The 26858-nt window shown below is 50.7% G+C and overlaps 2 protein-coding genes across 8 annotated transcripts in view; one reads left to right on the top strand and one right to left on the bottom strand.

Annotated features, from left to right (window-relative positions):
• Window positions 1-2629, top strand: part of CLCN1 (chloride voltage-gated channel 1) — a 38867-nt gene extending 36238 nt beyond the window's left edge. For both annotated transcript variants that reach the window (XM_032245164.1, XM_032245163.1), the window contains one exon: window positions 422-2629. In XM_032245164.1, coding sequence (XP_032101055.1) covers window positions 422-793 — 372 coding nt within the window. In that variant the 3' untranslated portion in view covers window positions 794-2629. The remainder of the gene's footprint in view (window positions 1-421) is intronic.
• Window positions 2157-11628, bottom strand: FAM131B (family with sequence similarity 131 member B). Of its 6 annotated transcripts, none has more exons than XM_032245165.1 (7): window positions 11445-11628; window positions 8864-8973; window positions 8553-8588; window positions 8132-8225; window positions 7633-7830; window positions 6029-6172; window positions 2157-5763 (listed from the first exon to the last, which is right to left on the bottom strand). In XM_032245165.1, exons 1-7 carry the CDS (start codon window positions 11470-11472, stop codon window positions 5291-5293), a joined length of 1083 nt encoding a protein of 360 aa, XP_032101056.1. In that variant the 5' UTR covers window positions 11473-11628; the 3' UTR covers window positions 2157-5290. The 6 variants fall into 6 exon arrangements, with proteins under 6 accessions (XP_032101056.1, XP_032101060.1, XP_032101058.1 ...); XM_032245169.1 differs by having other exon boundaries at window positions 8132-8324; window positions 11445-11577; XM_032245167.1 differs by lacking the exon at window positions 11445-11628 and adding an exon at window positions 10873-10959.
• Between the last annotated feature and the right edge of the window lie 15230 nt (window positions 11629-26858).

Genomic DNA, 26858 nt, shown 5'->3' with positions numbered 1-26858 from the left:
GGCTACAGCCCTGAAGGGAATGGAATTCTCCACCCCAGATGGGACTCATGTGATCTTCCGCAGATAGTGCGAGTTTGAGATGGGGGTTCCAGGCATGAGTCATAGTTTCTCAGGGATGAGCTTTGGGGAAAGCTGTGGAAACAGGGCAGTGGGGGGATGTGGCTGCAGGTGGTCACTAGGAAGGAAGAGGTCACCCAAGGGTCTGAGTTGGCAGGTGGATCTGTCATGCCCCTTTTCTTGTCCTTTTTCTCACTTCTTTCTCTGATTGTTCCTTGTTGTCTCTGTTTCTCCCCCTTTTGCCACTCTATATCTTTTCTGTTCTTTTTTCCTTTCATTGTATCTGTTTTTTTCTGTCTCTCACTGCCCTCCTTTTTTCATTTTCCAACTTTTTACCTTCTTTTCCTTTCCCACTGCTCCTCAGCTACAGAAGGCCATTGAGGGGCACACCAAGTCTGGGGTACAGCTCCGCCCTCCCCTTGCCAGCTTCCGGAACACAACTACAACTCGAAAGAGTCCCGGGGGACCCTCACCTTCTGCAGAGACCTGGAACCTGACTGAGAACGGGCCTGGGGACACTGGAGCAGGGGATGTGACTGCTGCCTCCCCAGAGACCCCTGTGCCATCTCCCTCCCCAGAGCCCCCTCTCTCCCTGGCCCCAAGCAAGGCAGAGGGTGAGCTGGAGGAGCTGGAGCTGGTGGAGAGTCCAGGGCTGGAAGAGGAACTGGCCGACATCTTACAAGGCCCCAGCCTGCGATCCACAGACGAGGAGGATGAGGATGAACTGATCCTTTGATCCCCTCCCATGACCCCCTTATAAAGACTGTCGAGAGGCCCAGCCTGAGGGTGGACTTATGTGGGACAGGGTACACCTGAATTTGGAAAGGTCATGCCCATGTCATGGCCTCTTCTAGGAATTTTTTTAATGTGATAGTGATAGTCTTAAAGGAGGAATCAGCATTTAGGCAGGGAAGAGCCTTGGTCAATTTTTTCGACTGTTCTCCCCATTCCCAGCCTGGCAGGTGGCCCCAACCTTAGCGAAGGGCCCCTGATATTCCATGGGGCTTCCTGAGTGTTCCTGGTGTGCAGGTAGGGAATACCCTGCCTCCCCTCCCCCAACAATTCCCCAGTGCTCTTGTCCCAGCACCTTGCTACCTGTGCTTCAGGGTCTCCAAGAGGTAGGGTAAGGGGAGGCCCAGAATGACTGTGGCCCTGCAAGTGCCATACTGGAGGAGGGGATGGGACCATCCAGTGGCCTCAGCCACTGACTACCCCAGAACGTGCCTCCAGGCCAGCCACAGCCGCTTCTCTTGGAGCCCTGCGCTGGCCCACATCCGCTGCCGCTCCTGCAATCTGCCTCTGACCCCTCCCTGGCTCCCACTGCCTGTCTCCAGGCCAGGCCGTTACTAGGGCAATGAAAGGCCACCCACATTCCCCCTCCGTTGTCCCCTGCTTCAAACAGTGAGATGCAGAGAAAAAGACTATCAGGGGCAGCAGCCTGGAAGAAAAGGTCGCTGACGGCTCTGTGTGAAAGAAGCAGGTGCCCTGTTGCCCAACAGTCCCGCCCCCAGGGTATCTGCTGACTCCCTCTGGCAGAAAACCCTTCTATTCCACAGCACAGCTTCCTCGCCCACCAGTGTCCAGGTTACTCCCTAGGAAACGCATCCTCCCTCTCTCCACTGTAGTTATTGACTCTCCTGCCAAAGGTCAGCTCTGCCCTGGAGCTGCTCTAGCCAGGGCCTCTCCTGCCAAGAATCAGGGCTCAGAGCAGCTAGGTCACTGGGTCACTCAGACACCAGCCCCCTCTTAGACTAGTTCTTCAGATGCCTGTCCTAGGGTTGGAGAGTTAGGAGTTGAGTGACAAGATGGCAGGGCTCCGGAGTGCTGCCCACACTTGGGACAGTTACATCTTCACCCTCCCCACATCAGCAGCAGGAAGCCTGGCTGTGTGCTCCATCAGCATGCTTTCTCTAGAAAGGGAGGCCAGGTGCTGTGAGCATCCCCAAACCCTTGCCCCATACTCAAGGCTTTTCTCCCCCACCCTGCCATCCCGTCTGCCTTAATTCTGCCATTGTGTCCCCTCTCCGACATTCTCCTCCTTTTCCTCCCCTCTTCCCAGTCTCCTCCATCCCCCAAATAAGACACTCATAGTCAGAGGATGCCACCATGTTCTGTTTAGTGTCATTGAACACAGCCTGTAGCCTTCTCCAGCATCACATCCCTCCCACTTCCCCAGGCCAAGAGAGACACTGAAGCCTGGGGGGGAGGAACTGGCAGTGGGCATTGAGCCCATGCCCTTTTGTACATAATCTATAATATTTATATATATTGATATAGAATTCTCTCTGTAATATATGTCATAGAATCTCTCTTGGGCCTGGGGTGGGAATGTCACATTAAGAAAACATGCTAAGACTGGCCATAAAAATGGGTATTTCCCAGACCTGGAAGATGGTGTGTGGGATGTAAAGGTGAGGTTGAGAAGATAGTGAGCTCATTCCCCAAGATCCCCTCTTCAACACAGGGATAAGAAGGAAGGTGTGTGGGGGTGGAGAGGACAATGGAGGGGGAGGAGTGGAAGATATGGATTTTCATTTAATAAAGTCAATTGTAAACGAAAGTACACCCCCCCTCCCAAAAAAAGAAAATCATTTAGCAAGAGCATTTTCATTCACAAGAATATAAAAACAGCCCTGTTCCGGGACTGCTGTAAAACGTGCTGCACAGCCCTAACCCCAAAGGAAAAGCAACCCTTTCCCACCCCACAACAGCCTCTTCCTGCACATGCTTCCCCACCCCGAAATAGGCGATAAGCAACCCCCATGCACCCTGCCCCCAGCACCAGAAGAGTCCTAAGATGGTCCCAGGTCAGCTCCTCAGTCTCCTCCCTCTTCAGAGCGGGTGGGAGCTCCTTGCAGAAGGCAGACCCCCACCTGACTTCCAGTCTGCAGCGATATGCCAGCACCCTGGGGACACCAAGCCCCTGCTCATGTATCCTTCAGACCTTTAGTCATCTTTTGTCAGGGACCATTTGGCTTCCTTGGGAAAGGGAAGGAGGAAAGAAAGCTGCTGTGGTCTACCTTTCCTAACTCCCCCGGGCCTGAGCAAGAAGGAACTGTAATGAATGAATGCATTCACTGGGTGAGATGTCCACTGTGGTCTGGGGGGATAATATGGGCACTGGGAGAATGAGACAAGAGGAAGAGGTGATGTGGGAATAGCGAGGATTGCAGAAGGTGGGGAACCAGGGACCCCGTGGAAGGAAGGTTGAACATGCAAAACCCCAGAGCCTGCAGCAGGAGACTGGTAAAGAACAGCTTCCAGGGCCGGCATGCTAGACCACCTCTCGGAGATCCTAGAAATGAGGTCCTGGGACACGGAGTCAGCATACATTCGCAAGCACAAGAGGTCTCTTCCCCTGTGCAGGCAGTATTCAGTTAGGTGACTGCATCTGCTTTGGCTCACCTTGCCTACGCCCATGTTTCCTCCAAAAACCAACCTCAGGATAACAATTCTCCCCTTCCCAGGGAAGACACGGGACCTCCTGCCCTGCTTGCATCCCAGGAGAGTGTGTAAGAGAGTATGAACTTCATGGCAGGACAGGATCATAGATGGATGGAAACACCCCAACTCTCAACCTCCTTATTTCAAAATAATAAGTTCTGGGGCCTGGGGGTGAGGGCGAAGTTTGTGCCCAGGGCTGGGAGGGGACACCAGTGCTCCCTTCCAGCAGAGGATGCAAGTAGTGGGACCCCCAACAGAGGTGGTGGGACACAAGGCCCGGGAGCTGGAGCCTAGAAGGGCATGAGGAAAGAAGGAAGTAGGGCAGTGAACCTCTTAGGCCTCTCTCCTACCCAAACTCTGCCTGTGCCAAGGGCTGGGGAGGGGCCACCCTGGCAGTGGCAGGGCCAAGTGCTCTCCAGCCCCACAGCGCTGCTGCTTCACTCTGCCCGTCCTCTGCCTGTGCTCTTACAGAAGTGCTGGGGCACACAGGCTGCTCAGTGCCCACCAGCATGGACGCCAAGTGTGGGAAGGAAGCTTGTGTCTCACCATATACCATCCTGGAAGGAAGAATCAGCTTTTTCCTCTTCCTCCGGTAGGAGGCCGGGGGAGGCAGGAAGGACAGCTGTGAGGCTGTTTGGGAGTCCTGGGAGGAGCTGAAGAAGGGGCAGAAAGTGCCGAGTGCCCACCCTCGCCCTCAGCCACAACCCCGCCTGGCCAGGAGAGTGACAGCACCGGACTCCTCCCTCCACCCCACTCAACCCTGAGTGCCCAAGAAGTTATAAAAATGTAGAAAAGGCAAAGAGAAAAGTGTAAACAGCTCCAGAGGATAGGGGTGGGTAGGGGAGACAGCCTTCATGCTCTCCCCGCCATTGGGGACACCTGCATCCTGCGTCGGTGTATCCAAGACGGATGTCCCCCCACCCTCCTCAGGGCCGGGCTCCCGGAGCAGGGATGGAAGAAGGCTGAAAGGGAAGCAAGAGCTGGAGCAGCCAGCCCGGGCTGGGTCTTTTCCCAGATCCTTAGGATCCTCCTTTCAGCCATGGGATATTCAAGATCCCAGAGCAAGTGGCTGTGTTTGTTCTTGGTCTCCTCAGTGACTCACTTGTCTCCAGGCAGGCCTCGAAGGAAAGAATCACGTCTGTGCCCCCTGTAAATCTCAGCTGCCGCATCCACCTCCTCCTTGACTCCAGATCTCAGAAGCCCAATGACCTGCTGAGGCAGCCTCTCCACCCTCCAAGTGGACGTGCCCTTCAGGCAGCTTCCCCTGAGCCTGTTCAGCCATGTCCAACAGCCCCTGAGGTCTGTTCTCTCAGTAGGGATGAGCTATGGCCACAGCCAGAGAAAACGGAGTCGGGAAAAGCAAGAGTGAAATGGAGAAAGGAGGCATTCAGACAGCACAGTCACGGCTCCTGGAAGACGAAATCAGGGAGTGAAGAACTGAGGTCCAGTCTTGAGCACAGCTGCGCTGCCCCCGACCTCAGGGTGCACATACTGGAGGCTTTGTCGGCACAGACCCAGAAGCCCACAGCCCAGGTCCTTCTCCACAGCCACACCAAGCTCACGGCCATCTAGTCGCCCGGGTCTCAGTTCCCAGACGTGCAGGTTTCTAGAGCGTAAGCCTGGATAAAATCCCATCCTGGTCCTCCATTTCCGGGAGAGGACTGGAAGCTCCTGGGTTCCCCGCTGTGGTCTGCCCAGTTTCAGCTGTATTGCTGGGGGGAGGGAGTGTGTGGGTCGCAGCCATGGCCCTCAGGTGGGAGTGGAAGGCAGGGCGTCGCGGGGGAGGAAGCTAGTTGTTGGCCTCGCCTTCCTCCTCGTCAAAGGACTGCACGCCTGAGGATGTGACGTCAGACACCTTTCGGCTGAGCGCGGTAGACATCTCAGGGTCTTCTCGTGGGGAGAGTGACTCCAGGTCCCGGCATCCCGCATCCTCTTCCTCCTCAGCGGCCAACGGCCTCTTCTCCTCCTCAGCAGGGCCCCTGGCCAGGTCCACTGCACCCACCCCTGGAGCCCAGTCAGTGTCTCCCCCCAGCAAAGGTGGAGGCTCCGGAGCAGAGTAGCCCAAAGCCGGTTGGGAAGGTCCCATTTCATGCAAGCTGGGCTGTGAGTCATCAAATGCGGGCCCAAGATAGGATCCTGTGGCGGGAGAGGCAATGAGGGACTGGTCGCTGGCTTCCCAGGCATCTGATGACCCCAGACAGTACATGCCCTGGGACACATAGGAGTGAGGCCATCCATCCATGGGGGCTTGAGCCAGGGCATCTGTAAAAAGAATTGTGGAGGTCGGTGGAGCCACAGAATGTCAACGGCAGGAACGACAACACAGACAGCACAAGAGACTGCTAAGAGGCGGCACAGAGAACCCGGAGTCAGACAGTCAGACACGGAGGGCGCAGGGAGTAGGGAGAACAATGGGAAAGCGGAGATGAACAAGGAAGTTTTAAAAGAACGAAGGTGAGTGGGGGCAGCCTAGACAGGCGGGGAGGCCTCGTAGGCCCCAGAGGTTGGATTCTGGAACATCTCTCACCCTGACTCTCCATCAATTCCTGGTAGTTGTCACCATAGTTGCAGCCCAGTGGCTCCTGGGTGGAGTTCACACTCATGTCCTCACCATCCATGGAAGACCAGGCCATGAGTGTGGCCTCAGAGATAGCAAACTGCTCCATGACGCCTGCGGGAAGAAATGCAGTGACCACAAAATACCTCAGGGAATCCTTAGACACATGCGTGGGGTAGGGAGGTATCTTAGTGCAGCACTGTCCTGGAATTCCTGAATTTCCCACAGTGATATAAAACTGAAAGTTCAACATAATGCAAGCCACTTATATCATTTTAAATTTTCCTGTAGCCATGTTTAAAATGAAATAGAAACAGGTTAAATCAATTTAAATAATGTATCTTAATTTGATACATAAAAAAGATTTTCATCTCAACCTATAATCAAAACTTATTAATGAGATATTTTACATTCCATTATTTATATGAAGCCTTTGAGATCCAGCTGATATCTTACACTTATAAGCACATCTCTATTTGGAAGAGCCACATATCAAGTTCTCAGTAACCACATGAGGCCAGTGGCTAACGTATGGACAGCACAGCCCTTGTATATGTCCCCAAAGAAGGCAGTATTGTGGGGAACTTCCTAAAACATCAGATTTAGGATTCCTAGGGGAAAGAGTTTGGGGTCTTCTGGTGAGATATCCTAAGAGATTCAAATTTGGGGTTTCCAGAAATTTATCTTTGGAGGTTTTTAGGAATTGCAATCTAGAGAGTAGATTTCAAGATCAACAGAGAACCCTCAAGAGATCATCGTGGGCTTGTGGGTCCACCATGGTATAAAACTGAAAGTTCAAGGGATTGGAAGGAAAAGGGGATGGGTAGACTTGGGGATATTCTAGTTAAATCCATGAGTGAGTTGAAGCTCCCCCCAACCCTACTTGTTTGTCACCCTCCCCACTGATATCTCTCCTCTCACCCATACCACCAACACGACGATACTTCCTTTCTCTTCCAGACCTATCTTTTTCTAGGCATCTTATTTAGACCTGCACCGGGGCTTGGCCACTCTCGTAAGCACACCGCATGCCTGTCATCAGACCTACACTACTTTCCTGGAACTAAACCTCTCCTGTAGGCCTCCCGTCTCCTCACCTAGTTCCCTTAATCTTCTAGTGGTTGTCACAAGTAATGAGTCCAGTAAGTGAATTCATGACTCCAAATGCTAGGAGGCAAAGGCTAAAAGACATCCCCAAGGCCTTTCTTTCTTTTACTTCTGGAAACATGAGTGGAAGCAGAGCCTTTCAAAGACCAAGGCCTGCTCATTGTTTTCCCACACTGAGGGAGTTCAGGGTTTGGATAGTCCCATCATGAGGAGAGAAGGCATCTGGGACAGGTGGACCCACAAGTCCCATCTAATTCCCCTCATTTTCTGAGATGATCATACAAAATATGTTTGAGGGCACTTATTTGAATTAGCAAATCAAAATATTTAAAATGAGAGCTGTTTGGGAAATGTACATCTCTGGTCAAAATATGGATGGGGCTATTCCTGCCACAGGGGGTCATGTTGGAGGGTCAGTCCCTGGCCATCCTGAAAATGTTTCTCTTGAGGCTTCAGGGTACACGTACCTGCTAGAAAACGTGCCTCCTTCTCGCCATCGCTGAGGTCGGAGTAGGCATCTGTATCCCTGCGCACGGCCTCATGGCTGTGTTGTGGCTGAACAGCTGGCGTCTTCCCCCAGCCCTGCCACTCAATCATGTGGGCCACCCGGCCTTGCCCCATGGCTGTGGGCTTTGTCACATGGTCCTTCATGCTCCGTGAGATCCCTAAGGGGCCAGACATTTCCCACATCCTCCAGAATGTCACACAATACCCATAACCAGACCCTGCCCGTTACTCCCACCTCAGCCCCATGATACTCCATCCCACTGGGGCAGGTTACCCTAAGGACTCCATAGATGGGATGGTGGGGGGCATAGCCTGGAGGATGGGAGGCTTGACAGAAGGGTGCTTAGGTTAGGGTGTGGGGATGAGGGTCTTCATCAACTCCAAAGGAGCAGAGAGACTGAACCAAGGAGTCTGTCAGCATTATTTTGTCTGAAGGCATTCCTGCATCGGGAGTCTCACCTGAGAATGATGACTTGGCCAGGGCCCCAATGCCATAGGCGTTAGAGTTTCTCTTAAGCTTCGGAAGAATGGAAGTGGTGTCCTCCATGGAGAGCTGGGATGGGAACGTGGGAGGAAGGGCAGAGGAATAAGAAGGTACGGGTGTGCTTTATACATGGAGGAGGTTCATGGTTTCCAGGAAAAAACATTCGAGCTAGGGCAGATGATAAGGAAAGCTGCTATACCCGAGAGTCCCAAGGAAGGATAGGCCCCCGGTGCCCCGGAAAGCTGGGGCACAGGTTGAGAATGTGAGGGCCCACAGCGCCTGCTAGAGCCAGGGAGGCTAGAGCCAGGGAGCGCCGTGCTGTTTGGAAGGTATAAGGAAGAAGAGGGGGAGGAGAAGTTAGGGAGGATGGGGAAGTCTGGGGGCAGCTGCACTCACATTGATGCCGTCCCAGGAGAAATCAGTTCGAGTTTGCTGTGAGGAGAGAGGAAAGGGAATGGGCATCCCAGCCACTCCCAGCAATGCGAGGGACCCCCCTTCCTCACAGGGCCTTCTAGGAGTGCGGGATGTTGGGGGAGGGCTTTCCGGAGGTTGACATTGGTGACGGAGTTCTCTGTGTGGACTGCTTGGCATGTGTGGTTAGAAATGTTCTGTAGAAGTGTCAGTCTGAAGGAGTGTTTGGGTTGTTGCCTTGGAATTGAGGAAGTGCAGGCAGCTAGAGACGGGGTGGCTGAGTGCGGAGGTCTCACCTCAGTCGATGGCCTGTGGAGGCTGCTACCATGCAGTGAGCTGGTGCTGTCCATGTTGATTTGATCGACATCCTTCAGGCCCTTCCAATCCACTGCAATCACCTCATTCCCTGAGGGGGCCAGAAGGTTAGCTGCCCACCCTTATCTCCCAGTGCAGGGGAGGCGACAGCCTGGGACCAGTCCTTCCCACCCCTCCCCTTCTCCCAGCTTCCCATTTCCTCTTATATCCCTCTGTTCTCCAAATTCTAGGGGAGACAAGTAATAATGCTGAGCCCAAATATTCAGTTTTAGCTCAACCAAGAATAGCGCACTCAGAAAAAGTGTAGTATGGCGTTATTTGTTGTTGTTTATGTGGACGAGTCAGAGGTTGGGAGGTTGGGTTTTCTCAAAAAACCAATTCTTATTTTGTCCTGAGGACTCTTGGAGGGTTTCTGTATGGGAACTATTTTTTTTTCTCTATTACAACTCTACAGAATAAAGGCAGAACTGCCCTAGTGAGGAGCTTTTCTCTGTGCCTAGGGTGGAAAGAATGTGTCTTCCCTCGTGGGCCCTTCCTAAGAGTTGGTGAGTCTGTCTGACAGCAAGAGGACTTCCGGGGAATGGAGGCAGGAGTTGGATAGCAAGGAGTTGGGTGTGTCCTCCCAGAAACTGAGCAGAGAAGCCAAGGGTGAGCTGGGGGCGTTTCACCTGACTGGGGAGACAAGTGATGGATAAAGTGGAGGGAAGGTGGGGAGCAGAAGGAGAAAAGTGAACTTTCTAAAATAGGAATTAGAATGGGAATTCGAGTTGGGGAGGAGACGGAAGATGGTGGGAAAGGCAGACAGGGTCTGAGGGCTGAGTGGGAAACTGGAGGGCCCAGGGGAGGAGGGTCTTTGTTAGAACTAGGTCAGAGCTCCAATTGGAGGGAGACTCCCGGACGGAGGGCAGGATGGTGCTCCCGAAAGTCTTGGGGAAGAACTGTTTGGGTCTTTTTAAAGAGACTATTCACGCATCAGATGGCTGCCTGAACCATCTGACCACACAGACCCTTTATACTAATGAAGTTTTGCAGTTGTGAGTTTAGGGGTCGGCTCCATTCGTGGGAAGGGGAGCAATGAATGGGCTGGGTGGAGAAGGCGTTTAGCGCATCAGCAGGGCTGGCGAAGTTAGGGGCCTGTGTGAACTGGCCAGGAGAGGGAGGACCCTCCAAAGTTTGGCCTGCTCTCCCCCGAGGCTCCGAGGCTCCGAGGTGGTGACTGGGCCGATGGGGGCTATGGATGGGGGAGAAGAGGAAAGACGGCCCTCGGGACACAGCAGGAATGGGGCAGGCGGAGAACAGCCTGCGGAGAAGGGAGACAGGGGAGGGCACAGTGGGGGAGAGGGGAGCGGGAGGTGGCCTTTGTGGGAGACGGAGAGCTGAGTCAGAGCTGTGGGGGGCAGCGGGGAGGGAGAGAGCCGGGGAGAAGAGGTGAAAGCAGAGGAGGAGGGGGTATCCATGGAAATAAACCGGGTCTCAGAGAAATCAGGCTTCCGGGGAGTGAGTTTGTTTGTAATAATAATACGAATTATTCCCTCAGCCTGAGGTCAACGGGAGGTGTAGGCGGGAGAAATTGGGAGTTGGAAAGGGGAGGAATGGGGGAGGGGGTGGGAAAGGGCAGGATGGGTTCGCTGAGAGGCGAGAGTGGAGTGGGTGCCTGGGTGGGGGTCGGGGAGGTAGCCAGCCGGAGGCTGGAGGGAGAAGACGGATTAGTAGGCGCCTTTCTTCCCTCCCCGCGTCAAAGGTAAATAAAGAGCCGGCCCCGCCCCGCCGGCCCCCGCTGACAGGTGCAGGCGGGTCCCCGGCAGCCGTGGCGGGGCCGGCCCGGCCGGCCCCACCCTCCCGGGCCGTGGGTTCCCGACCCTTCCCCGCGCCTCAAAGCCCCCGCCTCTTCCCCGCGTACCCTGCCCCTTCCCTCTATCCGGCCCCGGCCCGCTCCCTCCGGGCGTGGAACCCGGGCTCATCCCGCCCCCGCCCCAGAGGGAAAACGCACGTGAACAAAGCGAATCGGAGGAGGCAGGAACGACAGAAAAAGGCAACGGAGAGGGAGAGAGATGGGGCAAAGCACCCGAGCCAGATGGAGGCGGCGGCGTGGGGTGGCGTGGGGGGCGTGCGAAAGAGACTTGGGGCTGGCGCGGGGGTCGGGGGTCTCTCGCAGGGGGCTGCTCCCGAGTGGGGAATGCGAGGAGGCGCTGGGGACGGCGGAGCAGAGGCGGAGGGCCTGGAGGGGCAGGGATGAGGGGACCGAGAGTCGGGCCGAGCGGCGGAGGAGAGGAGAGGAGAGGAGGACGATGGATGGAGAGGATGGAGAGGACCGCGCCTGCGGGAGGGCGGCGGGGAGAAGGAGCCGAGCGGAGCGGGAGGGCAGCCCCGGAGGCGCGAGAGGAGAGCGGCAGGAAGGAAGGACCGGAGGACCGCGGGCGGACGGAGGGAAAGTGCAGGAGCGAGCAGGGCAAGGCGGGTGCGGAGCGGGGCGCCCGGAGGCGCGAGGAGAGGAATGGGGGAGGGGGCCGGAGGGTGGCCCGGGGGGCCCAGCCCTGCCCCCTCCCGGCCGCAGTTACCCACCCACAGTCCGGGAGCCGATGCAGCCCATGGCTCCGGGGGCCGCCGGGCCGGGCCCTCACCGACTCGGGGCGCGCGCCGGGGGGAGCACCGGGAGCCGCGCCGCCGCCCCAGCCGTTCTGCAGCGCCGCGGCTGTCTCCGCTCGGCTCCGCTCCCCCCTCCCCTCTCCATCCCTCCCCACGGCAGCTCCGTCGCCGCCGCCGCCGCCGCCGCCGCCGCCTGGCTCCCCCGCCCCGGCTCGGCTCTCCGCGGCCGGGGAGGGGGCGGCCCGGGGATTGGCTGCGCCCCGCGCCTCCCCGCCCGCGCCTGGGCCGTGCCGCGGCGCCCCCTCGGGGATCTGCGGCCCGGGCCGCCGCGCCCCTCTGCCCGTCCGCGCCCAGCCTGGCTCCCGGGGCTCCTCGCCGAGTCCCTGCCGGGCTCTCGCCCGGAGAACCCCGGCTTGGGTTTCGGGAGCCGGAGCACGAACCCAGGGCCTACCCCGAGGTTCTGGTTGATGGATTTTGCGGGCCGGGGGTAGGGGATGCCCCGAGAAAAAGTGGAGTGGGGGGGTGAGAATAAAGCCCGGCCGAAGGACCTTGGCCACCAAATTCCGCAAATACTTGTTTTCTTCCTGGGGCCGCATCTGGGACACACACAGGAACGTGATTGGACACAGCTTTGGGCTTTGCGTTTCAAGTGCGCTGTTTTGTCCACCCAAACACCGAACGTGAAGTCTTTGCAAGTGAATCGTGTCGTCCACTTCTCTGTGCTCGCTGGACGTGCTGGGGTGTGTGTGGGGATGTGCAGATAGTCGACCTCCAGGCCTGGGTGGGGATGGGAGAGTACGACGAGGATAGTTCATTCGCAGTATACTAACAGCAATGTCAGGACCTGAGGCTGGCCAGAAGACGTCGTCTTGAATCCAGTGTAACGTTTCTGAGACGTGATCTTCTGCGCAAATGAAAGCTAGGAGGTCCCGGGGCAGCAAAAAGAGAAAGACTGGACTCTGGCCAGTGGGACAGGGCCGAGTAGATACACCAGGCCCCATGCGTAGGAGATTAAGGTCTAAGTTGCAAGAGTTATGTAAGCACTATGGTTACATCGGGCAAGAAGTGGAGTCCAGAAGAGATGTGAGAGAAAGGGCAAGGAGACCCTTCTGTCTAAGCTGTACCCAGAAAGCCCAAAGTGAGAGAGAGCAGGCAGGCGGGCACTTGGAGACACAAGTGCCCATCAGGGTCTTGCTGCACCGCCCCCACTTTTAAGTCCCTCCCAGGTTGCAGAGAGAGGGCAGTGGGCCAGGGGTTCTTGGTGTGGGCTTCTCACAGGGAAACTAAGTCTTACGGATGCAACTTTCTAACCTTTAGATTATGAATGGAGAGCTGCATCCCGTGGGATGGCAGATGAAGACGTGGGAGAAGACACTAGCAATGGAATTGCAGATTGGGGAGATGGGATTACGGTGAGAGAATGGATCTTTGGTTTGTGCATGAAGAAATAAACCAAATCTCCATCTATAAAACCGTGGTAAGGGAAGAGATACTAATCAGTTGCGGGTCTGCTTAGATTTTAATCATTTAGTGTAGTTTGTGGCAGGAATCTGATACCCTGTTTCAACAGTAGAGAGAATTAGAAAGCATTTTCTTTTCTCATATTTACTATTGATGGTTATCTAAAAGAAGTATCAGATGGTTTCTGCCCTCATGGAATATACTTTCCAGTCGCAAAGGAAAGAAAACGAAGAGATGATAAAAAGAAAAAGAATAAAGAGCTTGAGCCTCCATTATTCTAGCGGTGCCTACACATCCCTTTTATTTGAGCAGAGAAAACACTGACACTGACAGGAGACTGGCGGGGTAAGGAGGCAATGAACCACGTGGCCATTATGCTCTTGCCTTCCCGCCTGAACCTGCTATTTCCTTATGGTGCTCTCTGAGCAATACATATACACATATATAAGACTACATACCTCTTACTGTGGTCCCAACTTGGATGCAAACCCCTCCCCTTGATCTCTTGAACACAACTATATAAGGCTGCATTTATCCAAATGATTTAACATGAGGGATTCCAGGTCTTGGAGACTCCGTCCCATCTCACATTCTGTCTTGAATGTATTTCCAGTCGCTCCCCCCACCCACAGAAAAAGTAGAATATTCTAGGTTTATTCCTGGCCAGCTTCCTTCCTGCTCCCTGCAGGGCTTCTTATACAAGGATCCTGCTGCTTCTCACTAGTGAGGGCCATTGTGTCCACCCCCCCGCATCTCCTTGCCATCTTCTAAGGCGAGGCCAAAGATCCCAGTTCTAGTATGAACTGGAATAACCTTTCTCAAGGGCAATTTGACAGTACTGATCAAAAAAATCTTTACGATATGTATTGCTGTTGTGGTTCTTACTAAATTACCATACGACTATTCCCTTTATAGGAATATTCTAAGGAAATCAAAATAGAATGTGGACAAAAATTTAACTACAGCATTGATCAGAGCACTGTTTACATCATAATGAAGGTTGTACACAATGTACACATTCAAACCTGGGGATGTATTAAATAAATTATGGTTTATGTCCATAATAGAATATTAGGCAGCCATTAATAAAATTTTATAACTGTATTTGTTGATATAGAAACTTATTTATGATCTATTGTGACACTGTAAAGCAGTAGGCTATAAGAATTAAAGTATATCTATCTTTCTTTAAAAATTGCACACAGGCGGTCGCCCTGGCTCATGCTTATAATCCCAGCACTCTGGGAGGCCAAGATATGCAAGTAACTTGAACACAAAAGTTTGAAACCAGACTGGGCAACAGGGTGAAATCTTGTCTCTACAAAAAATGCAAAGTTACAGGCCGGGCGCGGTGGCTCAAGCCTGTAATCCCAGCACTTTGGGAGGCCGAGGCGGGTGGATCACGAGGTCAAGAGATCGAGACCATCCTGGTCAACATGGTGAAACCCCGTCTCTACTAAAAATACAAAAAATTAGCTGGGCATGGTGGCGCGTGCCTGTAATCCCAGCTACTCAGGAGGCTGAGGCAGGAGAATTGCTTGAACCCAGGAGGCGGAGGTTGCGGTGAGCCGAGATCGCGCCATTGCACTCCAGCCTGGGTAACAAGAGCGAAACTCCGTCTCAAAAAAAAAACAAAAAACAAAACAAAACAAAAAAGATGCAAAGTTACTTGGGTGTGGTGCCACATGCCTGTCGGCCCAGTTACTCAGGAGGCACAGGTGGGAGGATTGCTTGAGCCAGTGAGGTTGAGGCTGTAGGGAGCTGAGATTGCACCACTGAGCTCCAGCCTGGGTGACAAATTATACACACACACACACACACGCACACGCACACGCACACACACACACACACGCACGCTCTCCTCCTGTCTTTTGTCATTCTTTCCATGCAAGTAGTTTATTGTGGGAAAGCCTATATAAATCTCTGCCCCAACTCAAAGGATTTAGTTCCACAGTGAAATCACAATATTAACCAATTCATTTCCAAAGTCTAAAAATATAGGATGTTGGCAGGATGCCCCAGTGTGGCACTGGCATTTCCTAACCCTTCCCCTTAGAGACATAGCCCCAAGGTGAGATTACGCCTTCCATTCTCTCTGTTGTTGCTGGTGTGTGTTTCTAACCTGTGGATAGCTCGTGAACAAAAGGAACCAATCAAGTTCAGCAACAGTACTGTCTAAAACTGGGGTTCTTGTCCCAGGACCCATGGACAGAACCCAAAGTCTATAACCATGGATGGGAAAAATTCCATGTTTACATTCAGGCACTTGTAACTGAAATTTCCCATGTATTTCAGTTATACAGGTAGGCAGGAAACCACAGTGGTATTTGAGGTATTGTACCACATTGTGTCTTAATCACCAATAAAAGTCACAGATGTTTGTATTACCTGAAGATTTTTTACAATATCCTTTTATGTCCATCACTACTTTGAAATTATGGTAGTATTGAACCTGCCTCTACCTTTTCTGATTTAATGTTTTTATAAGGAAGCAGATGTATTATGATATCACAATTTTATAACTACATTTTGATATAGTTGATTTCCTTTATAATTATATGTATTTTACTTTACACTTTTAATATTATTTTGAGAGGGAAACATGGACTTTCCAGGTTGCCAAAGAGGTCCAGGGCAAAAAAAATTTAAGAACCTCTGGACTTTAAATGCATGCTCAGTGGGGAATTCTCTAATTCTGCAGGGGCTTAACCCCCAGATAAAATGATCAAGAAAGACAGTTATCCCATTTTGAAGCCAGGGTCCCCAGGAACAACCTTAAGTACTTCTGTGTTCCCTGCAGGATTGAAAGAAGGTACCAAAGCTTCAAACCCATCCCAACAAATGGAGAGATGGCTTCAAAACACAACTTAATCAAGTGTTCCTTTTATTTTATCGGGAGATATTAGATCAAAGTTAAAGGTCTATGAAAAGATTCAATTGAGAAGGGGAGGCTCAAAGTACAACAGAGGGAAGATTAATAGATGTTGAGTGTAAATTCCTAAAACTACCTCAAGGGATGGGAGCAGAGCTCAGGGAGAGGGATGAGACTGTAGGGAGGAGCCCAGCTCTTCCTCCAGCAGCAGGGAAGACGGGGCAGATGCCAGTGGGCTGCGTGTTTGGTGTGGGGAGAATGAGGGATTCCCATCTGACGGCATCTACTTTTCTCTGACAAGTAGGAGGCAAGATCATCTATTGAGAGTCAGAATGGGAGAGATAGAGAAAAAAATAAAACTCACTTTAAAGTGCAAATATCAATTTGATTTAAAGAATAGAGTTTTCAGTCTATTCTTACAAACCTCTAAGACAGACATTCTATGTGCATTGCTGTTGGGAGAACTGGGGCTGAGAATTCAATTAACTTTCTTTTCTCTAAGATTTCCCAATTGAAAAGAGAAAGAGCTAGCACTTTTTTGTTTAGTGCTTCGTTTTGCTTTGTTTTTGAGGCCAAGTCTCACACTCACCAGGCTGGAAGCAGTAGTGGCGTGATCACAGCTCACTGCAGCCTCGAACTCCTTGGCCCCAGCAATCCTCCTGCCTCAGCCTCCCAAGTAGCTGGGACTACAGTCACATATCCCAACACTTAGCTAATTTTTGGTATGTGTGTGTTTTAGTAGAGACAGGGTTTCACCATGTTGCCCAGGCTGGTCTAGAAGTCCTGGCCTCAAGTGATCCACCTGCCTTGGCTTCCCAAAGTGCTGGGATTACAGGCATGAGCCACCACGCTTGGCCTACTTGGCTAACATCTTAATTTTTATTTTTGTAGACGGGGTTCTCGCTATATTGCCCAGGCTGATCTTGAACTCTTCCTGTTACAGGATCATCCCAAAGTGCTGGAATTACAGGCGTGAGCCACTGCACGTGGCCAAAAGAGCCAGCATTTATACTCAGCTCCTCAGATGGAAAATTTACTCCGGATGTTGTAGAAAGTGCTTTTTGTTCACTTAAAAAAATAAATAAATAAAGTTACTCAGCTCAGGACATTTGAATGGATACACATTCTTTCACACTTGCCTTACTTTAATTAAGGAGGGACCATAAGCTGAAGAGAGGAATACATCTATCTACATTTCTAAATTTTGAAATGGAAAAGCAATTATCTTTCTTTAGAATGATTTGTAGCAATAAGTTTTTGGTGCTATCATAAAACACTGATGAGAAGTGTCTTAGTCCCTACTTATCAATGTCCATGTATGGTGTCAGAGTCTCTATCTTCAGACAGAAGATCAGTCAGCTTTTGGGGAGCTCCTAGTGGTTTTCAGAGACCCTATTTGCTAAAGGCCAGGAGTGAGAGTGCTGATGCTGGAGAACCTTGGTAAGAACAGTCTTGAGGGCTGGGTGGAAATTACAAGGGTGAGTAATAGAGGTCTATATTCTTTTTTTTTTTTTTTTTTTTTTTTGAGATGAAGTCTCGCTGTCACCCAGGCTGGAATGCAGTGGCAATATCTCAATATCTCAGCTTACTGCAACCTCCTTCTCCTGGGCTCAAGCGAGTCTCCTTCCTCAGCCTGTAGAGTAGCTGGGATTACAGGGACCCACCACTGTACCCGGCTAATTTTTGTATTTTTAGTAGATATGGGGTTTTGCCATGTTAGCCAGGCTGGTCTCGAACTCCTGACCTCAGATGATCCGCCCGCCTCAGCCTCCCAAAGTGCTGGGATTACAGGAGTGAGCCACCGCACCCAGCCTGAGGTCTATATTCTTTAAAATGAGAGTGATTTCCTCAATACTCAGTCAACAGGAGGACCAAGAGTGGGGTTTAGGAACATTAAGTTGCTGATAAGAGGTCCCATTCATACACAGGGGCAGACTCAGAGGCAAGTCATGGATGAGGGCAGGTGTGTGAAGTGTGTAAGTTGTATTCCCAGAGTAGGAAGTGGCCATAGAATCCGTCCTAGTGGTCAACAGAGTTGTTTCCCTGACCCCTGCCCGCCGTCCCCAGCTGGGTTCCCACAGGAATCAACAGATGAGGGTCCTGGCCATTGTGCTGGGGCAGAGCAAGTTTGCTGAGGAAGGATGGCTCAGACAGTTAGTTATAGAAGATGTGAGGGTCCATAGCAGAAGTTCTGTGGTTTCAGTGTTGGTGGTGGGGACAAAAGGCCTCACATTACCAGTCTCTGATCTGTTGGGCACTGCGAAAGCTAGACCAGCACAGGTTATGCTCGTTTCACTTTTAGATAAGGTTTGAAATCTTGTAAAGTATTGGGGATCTCAGTTAAGCTCACTCCCACTTTTAGTAAGACAAAGCTTATCGGCTGGGCGCCGTGGCTCATGCCTGTAATCCCAGCACTTTGGGAGGCCGAGGCGGGTGGAGCACCTGAGGTCGGGAGTTCGAGACTAGCCTGACCAACATGAAGAAACCCCGTCTCTACTAAAAATAAAAAATTAGCTGGGTGTGGTGGCTTATGTCTGTAATCCCAGCTACTCAGGAGGCTGAGGTAGGAGAATCGTTTGAACCCAGGAGGTGGAGGTTGCAGTGAGCTGTGATTGTGCCCTTGCACTTCAGCCTGGGCAACAAGAGTGAAACTCGGTCTCAGAAAAAAAAAAAGCTTATCAGCATGGAGCATGGGCAAATGTGGCAGGCACACTCTCCTTGGTGCAGTCCCCAGGCACACACCTCCATGAGCCAAAGTCCTCCTACATGGGCAGGTCAGTGTCCCCAAATCACATTTCATAGGATTCAGCAGAAGACAGTGCCCACACAACTGCTTCCTTGATGACTGTCATGGAGCCTGTCCTTCAGATGACCAAGGGGATGCATTTGCCCTATTTTTCTTTGGAAAGCAAGTTTGTGGGAAAGCCTGCACTCCCTACCGTAGATTTAGGGGTTCTATCCAAACATTCTGATGAGAAAGACCAAGCCAGGGATCCTGCATGTCTGCCAGAGAGCCTCGAAGAATGTCAGTTCCTTCCTGCTGCTTCCTGGTTAGGCCCCAAGCACACAGAGCACCTGAGGGTGCCCTCACCAGGACCGGGCCCCAAGTAGCAGCGACCAGGCAGGATGCCAGGACCAAGGAGGCAGGGCATAGAGTCTGGGCAACCATGAGCCAGAGGCCAGGTGAGTAGTAAAAAATGGAGTTCATAAATCCTAGAGAGAGGAAGCAGATGGGATTCTTAAAGGTCAGGCAAACCCCAGAGCATTGACAAAGCGGGGGAATGATCAAATATGGAATACAAGGCGGTTGTTTGTTCCAGCCTCAGTAGGTCATTCTGCCAGTTTTAAACTCCTTCCTTCATGGAGAACAATGCGAACCGGGAACTGGGGCCGGGCGTGGTGGCTCATGCCTGTAATCCCAGCACTTTGGGATTACAGGCAGAGGCAGGTGGATCACAAGGTCAAGGGATCAAGACCATCCTGGCCAACATGGCGAAAACCCCATCTCTAGTAAAAATACAAAAATTAACCAGGCATGGTGGTGCGTGCTGTAGTCCCAGCTACTCGGGAGGCTGAGGCCAAAGAATCGCTTGAACTCAGGAGGCGGAGGTTGCAGTGAGCTGGGATCACACCACTGCACTCTGGCTTGGCAACAGAGCGAGACTCTGTCTCAAAAAAAAAAAAAAAAAAAGGAGAACCAGGAACTGGAAGGCTTGTCCTGACCATCTCTGATGGCTGCCTCTCTAATATCTATGAACTCAAAGGAGAGAGGCAGCAGATATCATATCACTCCTCTGGAGCCTGCCTGTCTCCCCTGCTGGGACTCCTTAGCCCTCACCTTTATGCACACTCCTCTAGGAGAGAGATTCTGCCTTGTGCTTACAAGGCATCCTCCCCAGCTTCTGCCCCTGAACCACAGCCTGATGGTTGAGGCTCCATTACTACCTGTCAGACTTCTCTATCACCCAGCACAGCTGACAGCCTACCTCTCAGATTCCTGGATGTATTTTCCTTCTGAGTTCCCCGGCCCTGTCCCTTCCCTAGTTTTTGGGATATCCTGCAACCTCAGCTCGGATTCCTCTTGCAAACACTTTTTTGGGTGGAGAGCTGTTTCAGCTACAAAGCCTAACTACCTGAAACCTCTTCTCCTATGCTGCAACTGGTCCTGTTCCTAAACAGTGTGTAATATGTAATGGGTAGATGTGGCTCCAGTCTGCTATGTCCTTATTCAAGTGACCCAATCAAGTCCAGGGAAAGAACAGCGAAGGCATTTTCCTGACAATGTGAGAGCGGTGGCTATATAGGGCATTAGTTACAGATGACTGAGTGTTAAAACTGGGTGAGTACTTAGACATCAAGTTCCTTGTTATACTTCCACAGACAAGGAAAATCCACCTCTCAGATTTTTAGTCACACAGTTAGTAAGTGGCTGAGTCAGTTAGTGGCTGAACTGCAACCAAAACTCGGATCCTCTAATTCTTAGCCTAACATTCTTTCCCCTGTCCTATGATACATCCCTAAAGCTATGTTACATTATTTTTCTTTTTTTTTCCTTTGGGATGGAGTCTCACTCTGTTGCCCAGGCTGGAGTGCAATGGTGTGATCTCACCTCACTGCAACCTGCATCTCCCGGGTTCAAGCGATTCTCCTGCCTCAGCCTCCCGAGTAGTTGGGGTCACAGGCAAGTGCTACCATGCCTGGCTAATTTTTGTATTTTTAGTAGAGGTGGGGTTTCACCATGTCGGTCAGGCTGGTCTCAAACTCCTGACCTCATGATCCGCCTACCTCAGCCTCCCAAAGTGCTGGGATTACAAGTGTGAACCACTGTGCCTGGCCTATAATATTTTTCTATGACTTTTATTATAACACTAAGCCCTGTTGAAATAAGCTCAGGCTGCATAATCTTTTTGCTCATGGAGACCGTTCAACTCCTTGCAGATAAAATGAGTTAAAAAAATATTTTGGCTGGGTGCAGTGGCTCACGCCTGTAATCCCAGCACTTTGGGAGGCCAAGGTGGGTAGATCATCTGAGGTCAGGAGTTCAAGACCAGCCTGGCCAACATGAAGAAACCCTGTCTCTACTAAAAATTAAAAAATTAGCCAGATGTGGTGGCGTGTGCCTGCAGTCCCATCTACTTGGAGCCTAAGGCAGGAGATTCGCTTGAATTTGGGAGGTGAAGGTTGCAGTGAGCTGAGATCTCAGCACTGCACGCCAACCTAGGCGACAGATCAAGATTCTATCTCATTAAAAAAAAAATTAAGAGAGTAGATCTCATAAGTGTTCTTACCAACCACAATAAAATTAAAAGAAAATAAAAGACCATTGTTCTTCCTGAAGAGTTCAGAGCTTGTTTAAGAATCGGTATGTAATTCTAGCGTGTGGGTTCCGACCATTGTTTGGTTAAGGTTTTGTGACGGTGATAAGCGAACAGGGGCAAGGCATTACTCTCCTGGGTGGGGGTTCGCTTGAAAGCTGTTCACTTACTGAATCAATCAATAACACTTATCCTGCCAGGGGACCCACATGGGCAGAAAAGTCCAAAGGACACTGGAAGCTCTGAATACCAGGTGATGGGTGTGTTTCTCTCTTTAACTTAAAGAAAACTTTCCTTTCCAATGCCTTTGTTCATGTATATGCCTGAGGTGGCTAGTGGTAGTCAATGTTGAACTTTATTACTGATGGTGGAAAACCGTGTTGGGGGCAGGGCCAAGGAACGCAAGCAATGTCTTCCTTCTAAGGTGGGAGATGGAATTTGCCTCTTGATCTTTCTCTTCCTGGATCTCTAGTTTCTTTCACAGCCAAAATTCTTGAAGGAGCTGCTGGCACTCACCCTCTCCATTTCCTCACTTCTGTGCATTCCTCAACTCCCCAATCTGGCATCTTCACTCTACTGAAGCAGCACACATGGGATGGGGTGGGGGGGCTCTGTTAGAGACATTTGAACCAGAGCAACTCCATCTTGAACAGGAACTGGGTAAAATAGGGCTAAGACCTGCTGGACTATGTTCCCAGATGGTTATGGCACTCTAGGTCACAGGATGTGATACAGGGTTAGCACAAGATATAGGTCATAAAGACCTTGCTGATCAAACAGGTTGCAGTAAAGAAGCTGGCTAAAACCCACCAAAACTGAAATGGCCACGAGAGTAACCTCTGGTCTTCACTGCTACCCTCCCACCAGCGCCATGATAATTTACAAATGCCATAGCAACGTCAGGAAGTTACTCTATGGTCTAAAACGGGGAGGTGTAAATAACCTACCCTTTGTTTAGCATCTAATTTAAAAAAAAAAAAAACAAAAACATAAAAATGGGCAACCAGCATCCCTAAGGGCTGCTCTGTTGGTGGAGTAGCCATTCTTTATTTTCCTAATAAACTTGCTTTCACTTCACTCCATGGACTCGTCCTGAGTTCTTTCTGCCACGAGATCCAAGAACCCTTTCTTGGGGTCTGGATTGGGACCCCTTTCCTGTACCATCCCTAGCCTCCATGTTAACCGATCTTGTTCATTTCCAACCTTATGTGGTGTAAGGTCTTTTAGGCGGACTGACCGTGCCATGAACAGCATGGTAACCTCTGTGACCTGCACGTACACCCCAGATGAGTACCTGGAAGAAACGATCAACCCCTGCGGCGCCTAACTAACGTGAGGCATTCTTCTATTGTTTCTTATTCCGGCCTCAACTGACAAGGCCATTGGACTTTGTAACCGACCCTGGTCAACCTCGTGACTCCAGACCCTACGCCCCCCTCCCAGCTTGCAAAAAACCGCCCTAAACTGTAAGTTCTGTAACCTTCCACTGCTCACCCCAACTCCTATCCCACAACCTTTGCTGACTCTCTTTTCTGTCTTAGCCCACCCACACCTGGGTGAATAAACAGCCACGTTGCTCACACAAAGCCTGTTTGAGGGGAATCTCTTCATTCAGAGCACGTGTTTTAACACATGACACATGAGGGGCATTTCATACCCTCTCAAGGGACTCATGGCTGCTCTGTCATTCCCACAAACTCCTCTTGCCCTTCCGGCTGCTCCTTCTTTGTCTTTTTTTTTTTTTTTTTTGCTGGTTTATTCCATTATTCATTCATTCATTCCACATCACAAGTATTTAGGGAGCCCCTGCTCTATGTCAGTACCTCTTTAGGTGTGACGGTCCAAAACCCCTGCTGTCATGGAGCTTATAGTCTGGTGAGAAGTGGAGGGGAAGAAACAGCAATAAAACAATTAAGAGACTGAATTTGTTTTTGGGGGTGCCAAAACCCAAAATGAAATGATATATTTAAAGTGATAATTGCTATGAAGAAAAATTAAGGAAGGGCCGGGTGCGGTGGCTCATGCCTATAATCCCAGCACTTTGGGAGGCTGAGGCGAGAGGATTGCTTGAGCTCAGGTGTTCAAGACCAGCCTGGGCAACATATGGAGACTTTGCCTTTACAAAAAGTAAAAGAAAAGTAGCCAAGCCTGGTGGCACATGCCTGCTGTCCCTACTCAGGAGGCTGAGATGGGAGGATCGCTTGGGCCTGGGAGGTGAAGGCTGCAGTGGGCCATGATTATGCCATGCCATTGCTCTCCAGTCTGGGCAACAGAGCAAGACTCTGTCTCAAAAAAAAAAAAAAAAAAAAAAGAGAGAGAGAGAGAGAGATGGGTAATATGTAGTTCTAAGTTGGATGGTCATTGGAGGATGGGAGGCCTCACTGAGAGGTCAGCATGTGAGGAAGGCTATGATGGAGATAATGGGGTGACCCATATGGATATCTGTGGAAGAACTTTTCCAGCAGAGAAACTAGCAAATGCAAGGCTCTGAGGTAAGAATGATGTACCTTACACATTGGAGGAACAGTCACGAGGACATTGTGGCTGGTGCAAAATGATTGCTGGGAGATGAGGCCAGAAAGCATGTGGGATTAGTTTGATTAGACATAGGTGGAGCCTAGGAAAGTCTTTTTTTTTTTTTTGAGATAAGAGTCTTACTCTGCCTCTTAGAGTGCAGTGCCACAATCTCTGCAACCTTTGCTCCCCAGGTTCAAGCGATTCTCCTGCCTCAGCCTCTTGAGTGGCTGGAATTATAGGTGCCTGCCACCAAGCCTGTTTAAATTTCGTATTTTTAGTAAAGATGGGTTTTTACCATCTTGGCCAGGTTGGTCTTGAACTTCTGACCTCATGATCCACTCACCTTGGCCTCCCAAAGTGCTGGGATTACAGGCATGAACCACCGTGCCCAACCTAGGAAAGGTTTTTTTTTTTTCAAGTTCTTTCATTTTCTCCATGCAACAGGAAGCAAGGCATCAGCTGCGCATGAGGATGTGGAAGGAAACGTGGAGAGATAGGAGAAGTACTAGAAGCCTTCTAAGAGAGTGGGAGAGTGGATGGACAAAGGAGACTGGTGTGCTTATCAGAACGTAGAATGGTCAGATGGCATCTGCAGCTCACAGCCATGGCACTTACAATGAGACCTGTCAGAAGGGCTGTGTGCTTTTTTTCTAGTGCCACCGAGCTGCGTGGGTGCAGGCATGGAGTTGGTGGAACTGGACTTAGCCCAGGCTGGGATTTTGCCAAGTGAGCACCACAGGGTGAGAAAGAGGCACAGGAAGTTGAGACACATGTCAGGGAGTGACTCTAATGATTGTCCAGGAAATGTGAACTGATATGGGCATGAATGGCAGGCCCCAGTGGGTCAAGGGATTGTTGAAGCACAAAAAAAGAATGACCAGAAAAATAGAAGGAGCTGGTTGAGGAAAGTGTGGCTTAAAATTAGGGTTGTGGCCAGGCGCGGTGGCTCACGCTTGTAATCCCAGTACTTTGGGAGGCCGAGGCGGGTGGATCACGAGGTCAAGAGATCGAGACCATCCTGGTCAACATGGTGAAACCCCGTCTCTACTAAAACTACAAAACATTAGCTGGGCATGGTGGCGCGTGCCTGTAATCCCAGCTACTCAGGAGGCTGAGGCAGGAGAATTGCTTGAACCCAGGAGGCGGAGGTTGCGGTGAGCCGAGATCGCGCCATTGCACTCCAGTCTGGGTAACAAGAGCGAAACTCCGTCTCAAGAAAAAAAAAAAAAAAAAAAATTAGGGTTGTAACGAGGTGGCTCAAGGTCTATTTAGAACTGTGCTATGCAACGTGGGAGCCACCAGCAACGTGTAACCTTTGAGCACCTGCAGCGGCGCTAGTGTGAATTGAGATATGCTATAAGTGTAAAATACACACCAAATTCCCATGACTTCGTGCCAAAAAAGTAAAATACATCATTAATATTTTTTAAGGCCAGGCACGGTGGCTTATGCCTGTAATCCCAGAACTTTGGAGGCTCAGGCGGGCGGATCATCTGAGATCAGGAGTTCGAAACCAGCCTCACCCACATGGTGAAATGCCATTTCTACTAAAAATACAAAAATTAGCTGGGCATGGTGGCAAGCACCTGCAATCCCAGCTACTTGGGAGGCTGAGGCAGAAGAATCGCTTCAACCTCAGAGGCAGAGGTTGCAGTGAGCTGAGGTCGTGCCACTGCACTCCAGCCTGGGCAAGAAGAGCAAAACTCCATCTCAAAAAAATTTTTTTAAATAAATAAATAAATAATCTTAAAAATAATGATTACACCACTAATGGTTACATGTTTGGGTATATAGGCCTATTAATTTTTTTCTTCTTTTCATTCATTTATTTTGACTTTTGGCCGGGCACTTTGGCCCACACCTCTAATACCAGCACTTTGGGAAGCCGAGGTGGGTGGATCACTTGCCGTCAGGAGTTTTAGAACAGCCTGGCCTACATGGTGAAACCCCGTCTCCACCAAAAATACAAAAATTAGCCAGCATGGTGGCGGGTGCCTGTAATCTCAGCTACCCAAGAGGCTGAGGCAGGAGAATCACTGGAACTTGAGAGGCGGAGGTTTCAGTGAGTCAAGATCGTGTCACTGCACTCCAGCCTGGGCAACAGAGTGACTCTGTCTCAAAAAAGAAAAAAAGTAAGAAATAAGGGTGTGTGACTCGGGGGAACAGATGACTACATAGGATGGGCAGTAGGTAGGTAGTTTAGTCACACGACATTCAAAGCTCGGGGATTTTAGGAAGGAGGGAAGGAGAATTGTCTGGATGTAGCAATGAAGAGTCCAAAGAGCTATCTGTTCCACATTCATGCTATGGGGAAAACATTGACTGCTGATTGTGGGGCTGCCAAGGAGGTGTGTCCTCAGGGATGATCCAGGTTAGAGTAAGAAGGAGAGAGGACGGCCAAAAAAGAGAAGCACTTGCTGAAAAGGGCCTGCATGCTCTGAAGGCACCCTGGACTGGTTTTCAGGAGTTGAGCCAAGGACCAAGGTGTAGGGGGAGCTAGGAATTTGGAGCTTCCTTCCATGAGTGACATTCTGGGGTTAATAAAAGGGACTTAATAAAATTATCTCAGGTGGTCTCCAGGCAAGCAACTGTGGGCAAGGAACTCCAACACTCACCATGTAGAAGTGGGAGGAGTGGGCATCCTTTCTTCACCACTGGCAGAGACATAGAGGCCTGGGGAAGAGCAGATGTGCCTTGCATCTGAGTAAAGGTGGCTTTTACTCAGAAAGTGCATACCTCCCTCTTCCACCTGTCTATAAAATGCTAGAATCCAGCAAAGCCCATGTCCTAGCCCTCTCAGCTCCTCATGCAATATTTGATTAGGTGATTTTTTTATCAACCAATAACAGCTTCAAATTGCTACTTGGAAGCGGATGACTCATAAATGTGGATCTTCAGCATAATTTTCTTTTCTCTGCCTTGGACCTGGATATCCTACTGCCCACTGTACGCCTACTCATTTTCAGTATGTCCAGAATGAAACACACAATCCCACTCCCAGACCTGCACTTTTCAGTGGAGAGTACCACGCTCCACATAGGTACCAGCCAGAAGCTGGGATGCGCCTGCTCTGTCTCTTTCTCCCTCCGTCCCACTCCTTCTGTGGACGAGTTCATGTCCTAAAAAGCTGTCTAATCTATCCACTTCTGTCCATTTCCACAAATCCCCTCCCTTTCACCTCGAGCTCTGCCAGAGCTTCTTAATTGTCCTACACATATCTGCACT

This window comes from Sapajus apella, unplaced genomic scaffold (genome assembly GCF_009761245.1).
Source record: "Sapajus apella isolate SASKATOON/1434 unplaced genomic scaffold, GSC_monkey_1.0 scaffold56, whole genome shotgun sequence".
NCBI lineage: Eukaryota > Metazoa > Chordata > Mammalia > Primates > Cebidae > Sapajus > Sapajus apella.
This window is presented reverse-complemented; position numbering and strand designations above follow the sequence as displayed.

Bases quoted from the DNA above. Each gene is read 5' to 3' on its own strand.
- FAM131B (XM_032245165.1), bottom strand. From the start codon at position 11,472: ATGGGCTGCATCGGCTCCCGGACTGTGG. The intron at 7,831-8,131 runs GTGAGACTCCCG...CTGGCCCCTTAG, and splicing joins GGCCAAGTCATCATTCTCAG to GGATCTCACGGAGCATGAAG. The intron at 6,173-7,632 runs GTACGTGTACCC...TTCTTCCCGCAG, and splicing joins GGAGGCACGTTTTCTAGCAG to GCGTCATGGAGCAGTTTGCT.